The 13,877-nt window shown below is 40.0% G+C and overlaps 1 protein-coding gene across 1 annotated transcript in view; it reads left to right on the forward strand.

The window, feature by feature from the left end:
• plxna4 (plexin A4) overlaps positions 1-13,877 on the forward strand; it is a 376,636-nt gene that overhangs the window by 249,689 nt on the left and 113,070 nt on the right. The window contains exon 4 of the mRNA XM_062064905.1: positions 8,783-8,911. Within this exon, the coding sequence (XP_061920889.1) occupies positions 8,783-8,911 (129 nt within the window). The remainder of the gene's footprint in view (positions 1-8,782; positions 8,912-13,877) is intronic.

Genomic DNA, 13,877 nt, shown 5'->3' on the forward strand with positions numbered 1-13,877 from the left:
TTTGTACTCTGAATTGAGCGCCTGTGGCACATCCTCACTGCATCGCCTTACTCACTTGTGTAGCAACAGTTACACTAACTATTAACACTTCGGACACAATTTGGACGTAAGGTCAGTAAACCGCAGTTCCCCTGGTGCAGGCGGCACTCATGCAGCCCTTGACACGATGCTGCCACCACCAGAGAGGTAAGGCACATAAAGCCGATCTTGTTACTCACGTGTGCTGACCGCTATTTAGGCAAATCATTTTTATTACATAGATGAACACTGACTACTCTAAATTGTATACAGTATTGTCCCTTGATATAGAATATGTTTATGCTGCCACACTATAACATAGGACTGCTGACCCTGATTTGATGCGGGTTCCACTTCCAGCATATGAACATGTTGACTTGTTTATTGGCTCCCAAAGCTTTTTAACTCGCGCGCCTTGGCCCAGCAGTCATAAAAATAAAACATCAAATATAGTAATAGCTTGTGTGCCGATGTTGGAACACTCGTGTGGCCGCCAGGTTGGTGCACTAATAGACACACAGGTGGTGCCTTAAATTATGCCCTCCTCCTCCTCCTCCTTGAGGCCCAGCCACTACTTGGCTGCAAACAGCCGCTCGTATCGGGAGTGAAAAAAAGAGAGGAAATAATTGGCCTGAAAGAAAAATGTGCATATCAGTTTTTTCCCCCCAGCCAAGTCGGTTATTTGTCAGCACCAAACAAAGCCCTTCAGGAGGGGGGTGGGGGGCATTACCTTTCGCCCGCAACATCCCGCTGTGGCGCTAATGAGACGGTAAGAGAGGAATAATACGGTAAGACACACACTTTGACATCAGGGATTGATGAAATTGTGTGGATTGCTTTGAAAAAACGGCAGGAACAATGAAATGAAAATCAACTGTCCGTGTTTTATTGTGCCAAACGCAAAGTCTGGGCTCTTTTCTTTAGGAGTTTTACGTTTTCGGCATTCGGAAAAAGCTCATAAAAAACATTTCTGGATGATTTGGATAAGCAGCTAACTGCTAGCTAGCAGTTTGGATTAACGGCAAGTAGCTATCCAACATATGCAGTCATGCCTTTTATGAATTTTCCTTTTTGTATCTTGGCAGCTAGCAGCTAGCTGTTTATCCACACTGCTAGCTAGCAGCTAGCAAATTATCCAGTAATGCTTTTCATGAGCTTTCAATTCCAGATCCTAGCTGCTAGCAGGCAGCTAGCTGTTGATCCAAACTGCTAACTAACAGCTAACTGTTTCTTCAGAGTATCCAGCCATGTTATTTATCAGGGATGTGGATATTGCCATAGATATAAAAGTAGATACACGATATTGCCAAAAGTATTTGGCCACCTGCCTTGACTCACGTATGAACTTGAAGTGCCATCCCATTCCTAACCCATAGGGTTCAATATGATGTGGGTCCACCTTTTGTAGCTATTACAGCTTCAACTCTTCTGGGAAGGCTGCCCACAAGGTGTGTTTATAGGAATTTTACACCATTCTTCCAAAGGCGCATTGGTGAGGTCACACACTGATGTTGGTTGAGAAGGCCTGGCTCTCAGTCTCCGTTCTAATTCATCCCAAAGGTGTGCTATCGGGTTCAGGTCAGGACTCTGTGCAGGCCAGTCAAGTTCATCCACACCAGACTCTGTCATCCATGTCTTTATGGACCTTGCTTTGTTGGAGGAGGAAGGGGCCCGCTCCAAACTGTTCCCACAAGGTTGGGAGCATGGAATTGTCCAAAGTGTTTTGGTATCCTGGAACATTCAAAGTTCCTTTCACTGTAACTAAGGGGCCAAGCCCAACTCTTGGAAAAAAACAACCCCACACCATTATTCCTCCTCCACCAAATTTCACACTCGGCACAATGCAGTCCGAAATGTAGCGTTCTCCTGGCAACCTCCAAACCCAGACTCGTCCATCAGATTGCCAGATGGAAAAGCGTGATTCATCACTCCAGAGAAGGCGTCTCCACTGCTCTAGAGTCCAGTGGAGACGTGCTTTACACCACTGCATCCCACGCTTTGCATTGGACTTGGTGATGTATGGCTTAGATGCAGATGCTCGGCCATGGAAACCCATTCCATGAAGCGCTCTGCGTACTGCACGTAGGCTAATTGGAAGGTCACATGAAGTTTGGAGCTCTGTAGCAACTGACTGTGCAGAAAGTCGACGACCTCTTTGCACTATGCGCTTCAGCATCCGCTGACCCCTCCCTGTCAGTTTACGTGGCCTACCACTTGGTGGCTGACTTGCTGTTGTTCCCAAACTCTTCCATGTTCTTACAAAAAAGCCGACAGTTGACTTTGGAATATTTAGGAGCGAGGAAATTTCACGACTGGATTTGTTGCACAGGTGGCATCCTATAACAGTTCCACGCTGGAAATCACTGACAGCGGCCCATTCTTTCACAAATGTCTCCATGCCTAAGTGCTTGATTTTATACACCTGTGGGATTAGGACACCTGATTCTCATCATTTGGATGGGTGGCCAAATACTTTTGGCCATACAGTGTATGTCAGCTCACTGTAGCACATATGCTAAGCAACATGCCTACAAAGCTGCCATCTTAGTGGGGGCCACTTTTCCATTCAAGGCAATACAATTCCTTGTATACTGAAAATAATGAGCCTGAAGACTGACCTATCCACCTTAAACTCATCCAGCTAAACGTTTTATGAGCTTTCCAAAAGCTTGGAGCGTAAAACGTGGAAAGAAAACACGCCAAATGTTGCATTTTGCGCAATAAAAGAGCATCAATTTGATAGGTTGGGGGAAAAAAGTGTGTGTGAGCCTGCAGGTGGTTCTGCCAAAAACAGGAGGACATATTTGAGATAGAACTTCCCCTATCGCTGCAGGGCGGCGATAGCAGGGAGACCTGCCACTCACCTCCTGAAAACGAGGAGGCGGCGGCTGTAGAAAGGAGACGGGAAGCCTCCAGACACTTGTCCCCTTTCACGTCCGACACCGCCATCCCTCGGAGGAACATCTAGTCCGCCTCCCACCTCAGCGTCACAGCAGGGCGGCGGTGGATAAGGTTAGATTAGCAGGCCTGACGCAGACCTGCAGGCCAGCGCGCCTTTAATGCCACGGCGGTCAGTCAACAAGACGGCGGTTCCCCCGCGGCGCCTTCTGACGCCGTGTCACATCCCAAATGACAGGTGATGGACACCTGTGAGGAAAAACATAAGTTAGCTTCATACTGAAATTGTTTTTTCTCTGCCTCTCACAGGCTCCCTGCTCTAAATAAGACCAAGAAGCCTAAAGGTCATGTTGTCTAGTTTAGGCTCTGCTGCAGTGAGATTTTCATTTTTAAAAAGTGTGGAAGGAAAATATTCATTAAATTCCTGCTGTGCTGAAGACATAAAACAAACAGTGAAGCACAAACTAGCCCCCTCACTTGTCCACCATGTTTAATATTCAACAGTAAATCATAACAATCTTTACAAGTGGGAAGATGTTAATAAGAAGTGTGTGTGTGTGTGTGTGTGTGTGTGTGTGTGTGTGTGTGTGTGTGTGTGTGTGTGTGTGTGTGTGTGTGTGTGTGTGTGTGTGTGTGTGTGTGCATGTGTGTGTGTGTGTGTGTGTGACACCTTCTATTATAACTACATGAAGTAAAAGTAAAATAAAATATGAATTTGGTTGCTGTTTACAAATATAACAGTATGTTTCTTGTAATATTTCTCATTTATTCTTCTAACATCAGACATTTTATTCTCTTAGTATCATAACAATATTGCTGTAATGCTGCAATGTTTTTTTTTCTAGTACTATTTCATCTTTTTTCTGGTAATATATCTAACATTATACATTTTTCTCTTATTCTTAAGTGTAGTGCTGCAGTGATTTTTCCATTAATATCTGATCTTTTTTCTTTTAATATTCCTCATTTATTCTTCTAACATTAGACATTTTACTCTCTTAATGTTATAACTTTATTGCTTTTTTTCTGGTAATAGTTAATCTTTTTTCTTGTCATATTTAATCTTTTTTTTGTAATATTTTAATTATTATTTTAACTTTAGGCATTTTTTTCTTCTTAATATAACTTTATTTTTGTAGTGCTGCAATTTTTTTCTGGTAATATTTCATATTTGTCTCCTAATATTTCAAACGTTTCTATTAACATTATGATAATTTTTTCTCCTAAAATGACGTTTCCACCTTGACATTTTAACAATTTTTTTTAATATTACGGTTTCTTATGACCTATTACTTTACAAGTATTTTATCTGTTATTATGACTTTAGTCCATGTAATATTTGGACTTATTTTTTGTGTTAGCGTGATCTAATCTTATATACAGGTATATATATATATATATATATATATATATATATATATATATATATATATATATATATATATATATATATATATATATATATATATATATTAAGATTAAAGATTAATCTTTAATCTTAATATATATAAGATTAGATCACGCTAACCTTATATATATATATATATATAAAGATTAAAGATTAATCTTTAATCTTAATATATATATATATATATATATATATATATATATATATATATATATATATATATATATATATATATATATATATATATATATATATATATATATACAGTATATATATATATAGTAACCTTAAGATTGTTTTCCCCCTAAAATGTAAACAAATGACTTCCTCAACAAACACTACAGCATGTCTCTATTATAACAATGTAAATTACACACCCTATTATTATAATAGGCCATTTTGTGTGACACATCCATGCGCTAATACTCTCAGATTAGTGTCACATCATGCAGCCATCTTCCCTGAAGCTAACGTGACTGACACTGATCCAAACTTTTCATGGAGTAGAACACATTTTCCCAATCAGACATCTACCATTGTATTACCGTCTGATTGAGTAGAGCGCGTTGAGAGACGCCGTTGATGCGTCACAGCTGGTGTTCCTCACCGTCGTCTACCTGACTGACAAGCTAAGTTTGGTTGACAAAGACGCTCGTAACAGTCACTCGCTCTTTTTTTGACAAAAAGGGCGAGGATACTACGCTGCTGCCAAAGCGAGCTGGTGCCAGAATCATTGTTGTGTGAATGAACACCAGTCATGCAAATATGCAGTGTGACATCACCATTTAGCGGAAAATCATACAAAATAATTTTAACCCTCGCATTTATGGTTTTAACTGGGCCATTTTCCTGCAACCCTACTATATAAAACTTATAGTATGACTTATAGTACATGTGTGCACACAATACAAAGGAAGGGTCAAGTTCTTATTTCAAATATTGCCATATAATTATTGTGTTTCACACAAAAATGTGCTCATATCCAATCAAAAACAAACGTCCTTTGCAGTGGACTTTTTTGTGTGTATTTTTTGTCAGAGATACAAATTTGGGGGTAAAACAGGATCAATCATTCAAAAAATAGATCGATACCTGCTCATTTCAGTATCACCAGTAGAGAATATTTCACAACAACTTTTCTTTGGCAAATTGATTGTTTCCATATATTTATTTATTCGTGGTAGTCTGTCACAAATGCGGATTTGGCACTTCCGATCTGCCCTTGCTCATAAACAAATGCTAATAGATGTGTGTCAGTGTAGCATAACTCAGAGAATAAGCAGAAAAGATCTGGGATGCACTTTAGCCACTTTGTCGCTATTTTTAGCCAGTAGAGGTACATTTTCAAAATGAAAAAGAGGTATATCTTGCATTTATTCACTAATCATATATACCAGCGGTTACCAAAAGATTTGCCACGCAAGTGAGAGCGTGAATCCGCCACCACAAGCCTAGGGAGTGTGCAGAAAAGCTCCTGAGGTGTGCAAGCCAACCTTTATCACTTCCATAAGTGCTGGAAAAAACACAGCTTAGAGACACTCTTCTGTTGTTTGGCAACAGTTTAAACACCACTGCTTTACTTATTTCACTAGGAAAGCAAAGTGTGGCCTGGGGGCCATTTGCTGAACGCACCTCTTTTTTATGGCACATTGGAGTAATACAATAAACAAAACAAAAAAAACAGTAAAAATATAGCAAAAAAGGCCTAACGTAATGAGAAAGGGCTGAAATGTTGATACTAATAATGAATATAAACACAAAGATGTATCTTAAATATGTTTTATGATTTTTATCATTATTATTTCGTTACAAAATACATCACATTGCAACCATATTGAAATAATATTAAAAATGAATATTGTTTGTTTTATATACTTGAAGACTCCATGCCACTGCTGTTCTTTTTAAAATGTAAAATATCCGTCTATTGTTGTTATTTATGAATGCTCATATTTAAAAGCACAGTATCATTTGTTTTGATATAGAGAGAGGTTATAGAACACTGCTGTTCTTTTTTGAATGTATAAGTTACGTCTTAGCAGGTCATTCTGATATTTGAATTATGTGCAAAAAAAATGTTGAAGCACAGTGATCTTTAATACTTGACACGTTGAAACACTTTTTAACAAAGTACTGAACTTAAAAGTTCATTTGTTCAGTTTTTTTATTTTATTGTGGTATCGAGTAAGTATTGAGAATCGTGGCAGTTCATAGATATTGTATCGACTACTGAAATTCTGCTATTGTGACAACACTCGCTACAATATATCCTTCCATTTTTTTAACCCAGAATTCATATCCTGTCGCTGTGGTCATTGCGTATCTAACAAGTTTGGTTTTCCAAACATGGATGTGCTCATATTATTCTGAGAACCAGCATCCTCTGCAGTGGACATTTCTTTATGTCAGATACAAATTTTAGGAAAAATAGCACTGCAAAGCTGGTTCTCAGGAGGCTATTAGTTTTAGTATTACTGTACAATTATGTCCCTCCTTTTTGCCACACAGCATTCATCTCCCGCTGCTTCAGTTATTGTTTGGGTTCTCAGTCTTGCATTTGGAGCCTGTGGCAAATTGATTCCATGCAAGTGCGCTTCGTTTGCAATGTGGGTTTTTTTTTTTTGCTGCCAAAATCTGCAGCGCAGCAAGAGTGCAATCCTGTGGCTTTCACACCGGAATTACTTCCCCTCTTCTCTAGCGTGCCTTCTGCTAGCCACAGAGAGGAAGATAAAATAGTCGTTTTATTTGTTTCATGTGAAAAAAATAACCATCTGCACGAGTGCAAGTCAGTCTGTGACACATTCTGCACTGTTTGGGGGCGTTAGCCTCTTAAGTACTGAAAGTCTTGGAAAACTATTAGTTTTTCTGTTGGCATCAACAAGCAAGTGTTAATGTTAGTGTCGTCATTGCCACTAGGGGACGATATAGTTGATATCGTCTGACACACACACACACATACTCTATACCAGTGTTTTTCAACCTTTTTTGAGCCAAGGCACATTTTTTTCATTGGAAAAATCCCGAGGCACACCACTAGCAGAAAACATAAGAAAATGAAACTCAGCAGCCGATATTGACAGTAAAAAGTCGTTCTCGCAATTGTTGGATATAAATTCAAACCATAACCAACCATGCATCAATATAGCTCTTGTCTCAAAGTAGGTGTACTGTCACGACCTGTCACATCACGCCGTGACTTATTTTGAGTTTTTTGGTGTTTTCCTGTGTGTAGCGTTTCCTATTTTGGTGTTGATTGTCATGTCATGTACGGATGTACTTTGTGGACGCCGTCTGCTACTCCACACACAGTAAGTCTTTGCTGTCATCCAGCATTCTGTTTTTGTTTACTTTGCAGCCAGTTCAGTTTTAGTTTTGTTTTGCATAGCCATCCCTAAGCTTCAATGCCTTTTCTTAGCGGCACTCGCCTTTTGTTTATTTTTGGTTGAAGCATTAGATACCTTTTGACCTGCACACTGCCTCCCACTGTCGTCTGCATATTGTGATCACGACAAACCATGGTTCCGACATCCACAAAGCAATTAGCTACCTGCTGCCACCTACTGATATGGAAGAGTATTACACGGTTACTCTGCCGCACTCTAGACAGCACCGACACTAAACAACGGCACATTATTTGCGGATTATAATTACTGGTTTGCAAAAAATATTTTTAACCCAATTAGGTGAAATGACATCATCTACCACGGCACACCAGACAGTATCTCACGGTACACTAGTGTGCTGCGGCACAGTGGTTGAAAAACACTGCTCTATACGATGCCAATATTTCCCATACATGTTTGTGTTTGTGTGAACCATTATTAGGCATGCGGATGTCTCACCTTCCCGCCGCAAGATGAAGTGGGTGTTGGCGGCCCCTATTGTGTTGCGCTAATGTGATAGCAGAGATTAGCATTGTAATCCATTTAGCATAGAGCGGCTAATCCCCTTCGTTGGCGCTAAAAAGGAATCAGATAATGCTGGCTGCCACCACTGCGGCTGCCTTAATGGTTTTGAGGCGCTAACGTCAGGATGTGGTCCTGATTATGACTGAGACGGCACCCAAAATTGCTGACTGAGAGAGCGTAATTACTCATAAAGGGACTCACCTGTGTTCGCCGCCATCTACTTCCCGTCCAATTATCTCGGTTTTTTTTTCCCTTGACACCCACAGCGCAGAGGAGCGCGTTGAACAAGGCTGTGTTTCACACAACTATGGCGCACGAGTGTCGAAAGTAGCTCGGGTGTCCGAGAAGGAAGAAACATAAAGCAACCCTTTTCTTCATGTCACAGCAATTACTAATAGTTTGTTCACTTCCTGTGTTGAACACCATAAATTATTTATGGTTTGCATCAAAGATTATCCTTCAGCCAACCCTCTGTTGTCGTTGTTGTCGTCGTCGACTCGCCACAGCCGTGCTTTTTGTAGGTCTCTAATTGTGTTTTTCTCTCCCCCAGATACGAGTGGACGGCTCCTCGCGGGCCCTGCAGTACGAGACGGTGCAGGCGGTGGAAAGCGGTCCCATCCTGCGCGACATGGCCTTCTCTTCCGACTACCACTACCTCTATGTCATGTCCGAGACCCAGGTTGGACTTCTACACACATGCACACATCACAGTATATACTTTCTCAAAGGAATATAGAGTATATATACAGTACCTAAGAGTAGTCAGTGTCATACCTCCAGCCAAACATGGTGGTTATGTCCTGTTGCAAACTCGGCATCGGTTCAAACACTTGGCAGGCAAACAGGCGTATATAGCAAGCCGTCTCTAAGTAAGGTTGTAATTTTCCATCCCAATAAAGCAAGCTTGTCTGATAGAAAGTACACGAAATTAAGGCTCCACTTTTCAAAATACGCTACCTCGATGCCAATGTACGTTGGATATGCCATATACATGCTACTGATTAGCATTAGTGATTCTACATGCCGATTTCAACACCTCTAAATATGGTAATAAAACTACAACTAAGATGCACATTACAATCAAACAGCTGGTGTGTAATAAGTACAATACTTACAGTATAAACACTTTGTACGACTCAACAAAAGACAAGACCAGCACATTCAAATAAATGGCAATTAGATTAGATTAGACAAACTTTATTGATCCACAAGGGAAATTGTTCCACACAGTAGTTCAGTTACAAAGACTACTTCCTGACTACGGCAACACACCTGGGATAAACTGAAATGAATGCATACTTACAAATGATACTGAGAGATGTAAGCATACTTGCCAACCCTCCAGTTTTTAGCGGGAGAATCCCGGTATTCAGCGCCTCTCCCGACAACTTCCCGGCAGAGATTTTCTCCCGACAAACTCCCGGTATTCAGCCGGAGCTGGAGGCCACGCCCCCTCCAGCTCAATGCGGACCTGAGACTGAGTGGGGACAGCCTGTTCTCACGTCCGCTTTCCCACAATATAAACAGCTTGCCTGCCCAATGACGTCATAACATCTAGGGCTTTTAGAGAGTAGAGTGCACAACTGCGCACACAACAAGGAGACGAAGCAGAAGAACGACGAAATTACAGACATGGCGACGCCGTCGACAAGCAAGATGAAGAAATACGCTTGCAAGTTCCAAAACGAATGGAAACAAGAATTTCAGTTCATCCAGGACAGTTTGAAGGGGAAGGTGTATGTTGCCTGTAAATTTTGTAGAACAGACTTCTCCATTGAACACGGTGGCCGAAATGATACACTCATCATGAACGGAGAAGTTAAACAGGACAATACTACCATCTAATGGATAGCCACCGGAACACTGAAATTCAAGTATTTTTATTTTTTTTCTATGTAAATATATATATATATATATATATATATATATATATATATATATATATATATATATATATATATATATATATATATATATATATATATATATATATATATATATATATATATATATATATATATATAGCTAGAATTCACTGAAAGTCAAGTATTTCATATATATATATATATATATATATATATATATATATATATATATATATATATATATATATATATATATATATATATATATATATGAAATATATATGAAATCCTCGAGTTGGTGAATTCTAGCTGTAAATAACCACGCCCCACGAGCATACACACAGAGAAGTCAAAGTAAACGTAAGGGAACATCATAGAAATGATGGGGATACTTTCCAAAATCTAATCAATTGTTTATCCCCTTTCTGACATTTCCTGAAATGGAAATCTGACAATAGATTATTGAGTTATGTTACTAACTATTAGGGGTGTGGGAAAAAATCGATTCGAATTCGAATCGCGATTCTCACATTGTGCGATTCGGAATCGATTCTCATTTTTAAAAAATCAATTATTTTTTTTGAATTTTTTTTTTTTGATTTTTTGATTTTTTTTAAATTGATCAATCCAACAAAACAATACACAGCAATACCATAACAATACAATCCAATTCCAAAACCAAACCCGACCCAGCAACACTCAGAACTGCAAAAAACAGAGCAATTGAGAGGAGACACAAACACGACACAGAACAAACCAAAAGTAGTGGAATAAAAATGAATATTATCAACAACAGTAGCAATATTAGTTACAATTTCAACATAGCAGTAATTTAAAATCCCTCATTGACATTATCATTAGACATTTATAAAAATGAAAAAAAAAAGAACAATAGTGTCACAGTGGCTTACACTTGCATCGCATCTCATAAGCTTGACAACACACTGTGTCCAATATTTTCACAAAGATAAAATAAGTCATATTTTTGGTTCATTTAATAGTTAAAACACATTTACATTATTGCAATCAGTTGATAAAACATTATCCTTTACAATTATAAAAGCTTTTTACAAAAATCTACTACTCTGCTTGCATGTCAGCAGACTGGGGTAGATCCTGCTGAAATCCTATGTATTGAATGAATAGAGAATCGTTTTGAATCGGGAAAAAATCGTTTTTGAATCGAGAATTGTGTTGAATTGGAAATAAAAATCGATTTTGAATCAAACCGTGACCCCAAGAATCGATATTGAATCGAATCGTGGGACACCCAAAGATTCACAGCCCTACTAACTAACTGACTAACTAATAGACATACTAAATACCAACAGGGATTAGACAACCTCCTGGCAGAGGTAATAACTGGACAGCACACTTGTCATGATCAGTTCAATGTTAAATGTTAAAAATATATATTTTATTATTAAACAAATCAACTTTTATTATTGCATGAACACACACAAGCATGTGTACTGTTGATTACTGGTGTCGATTCCTAGGTACCAGGAATTAGCACCATATAGTTGTGAAATTTTAAGTGTGTGAAAGGTACCCATCGCTACTTGGGCAGCATGACTGCTGCCAGCACTGGGGAAAGCTGTGGTTCCGTCAGAGGAAAAATGAATTCCGACATAGCTGGCAAATTGAACATGTCTAAATTGTGTCGATATTAGTGTCAATATTTAGTGTAGATGCCATTTGTGTCTACCACTGCCTTAATCCTTTTGGACACGGCATTGAGGTTGTTACTGGAATCCTCTTCCACTCCTCCATGATGACGTCATTGGTGGAGCTGATGGATGTTAGACACTTTGACCTTCTCCACCTTCCATCCTTCAGCTTGAGGATGTCCAACAGGTGTTCTCTTAGGTCCAAGAGACTCTCGATCTTCTTTGAGGTGTGTTAGGGCTCCTTATCGTAAGGAAAAACTGCCACTCTGCCCATTTCTGGTTCTGAATGTCAGCGTACATGTTGCGATTCATGTTTCTCTCAATGAACCGCCGCACTCTTGCAGCGCCAGAAAAGACAATTATTCTACATGAGTTGCCAGCTATTCAGACAATACTGACTGTGTACTGACTCAATTTCAGTAAATAGTAAATATATACTGCTATGCAAGCTGTACACTGACCGATCTAACCTATAGTAATCGCTATAGTACTGTCTCTTGAAGGGAACACTCACTTTCATGACATAGTATGAATGAAGACCTCAGTTTTAGTCATGCGACCCAATTATCAGTCTTACAAATCTGTTAACCAGCAATTACGTCTCTTCTTCCTCTCCTCTTAGCATCCATAATTAGTCGGGTAGAAGAATATCGCATTAAAATGATTACAATTTCTCCATTTTCCTCCCATTTGTGTTGAACTCCCACACGTCCCGCCACTTTAATTAGCGTGTATTGAAAAATAAACACTAAGTGATTGTTGATGTCCAGTTTGGCTGTGGGAGGAGCGGCTTCAAAGTAATTAGTCAATTAGCCTAGTTAGAACACAGACATTCATTAAGTGTTTTGGGTCCGGGAATTCTCATATGTATTCATGTAATAATAATATAGATAATAATGATGATGCTCACAAAAAGCTTTTATAGTAATGATCCCAGCCTGAGCCATTATCAATTTGAGGAGGCCCCCATGCTGTGTCCGGGCCTGGGACCATGACTCCAGGAGTTTTAGGACGATGCAAGCGAAGAAGAAGAGGGGAAACCACAACAGCAGGTCAAGAACAGAGTAAGTCGTTTGAGATCCTCCCCCGGTGTTCTTAGCACACCATGAAGCATTGTCTTTGGATGCTAGGCTCGCATTGGAGGGGAGGTTGCAAGGAGAAAGGTTGTCCATTTTTCTTGACCACTTGCCCACCTTGGGTTGATCCCTGGCCTATCACGACAGATATTAGCTTCTATAAGCGTAAACAGAGTCCAGAAGTGAGGCTCATAGCTAACCTGCTTGATCATTGAATGCACTGCAATCGTTGAGCATGTTTCAATCTACAGAGGCGCTAACTTGTCCAGCCTCTGGAACCTCACTCCATTTCAATTAATCAATCAATGTTTATTTATATAGCCCTAAATCACAAGTGTCTCAAAGGGCTGCACAAGCCACAACGACATCCTCGGTTCAGATCCCACATCAGGGCAAGGAAAAACTCAACCCAGTGGGATGACAATGAGAAACCTTGGAGAGGACCCCCCACCCCCACCCCCCCAAGGGCGAACAGTGCAATGGACGTCGAGTGGATCTAGCATAATATTGTGAAAGTCCAGTCCATAGTGGATCTAACATAATAGTGAGAGTCCAGTCCATAGTGGGGCCAGCAGGAGACCATCCCGAGCGGAGACAGGTCAGCAGCGCAGAGATGTCCCCAACCGATGCACAGGCGAGCGGTCCACCCCGGGTCCCGACTCTGGACAGCCAGCACGTCATCCATGGCCACCGAACCTGTGCCACCCCCCCTCCACGAGGGAGAGGGGAGCAGAGCAGAAAAGAAACGGCAGATCAACTGGTCTAAAAGGGGGGTCTATTTATTTTGTCATTTGAAGATGGTTTTGTTATGGTTAGAATTTTTAGTGCGTTGTTGTGTCGCTTTTATAGTTGACGCTGCGGGTAAAAAGTATGACAGATGCATCGGTACCCCAGTGTTTGTATTATTTAGTTAAAATGTTGGGAAAATGTGGTATTCCTCAAAAAAGTGTGAAAAAACAGGAAGACGGGATAATTGGCAACCGAATGCATCGGGGGAAAAATTACACTCGCAATGGTAAAGTTATGAACCGGCT

The sequence above is a fragment of the Entelurus aequoreus genome, linkage group LG12 (genome assembly GCF_033978785.1).
Source record: "Entelurus aequoreus isolate RoL-2023_Sb linkage group LG12, RoL_Eaeq_v1.1, whole genome shotgun sequence".
Lineage (NCBI taxonomy): Eukaryota > Metazoa > Chordata > Actinopteri > Syngnathiformes > Syngnathidae > Entelurus > Entelurus aequoreus.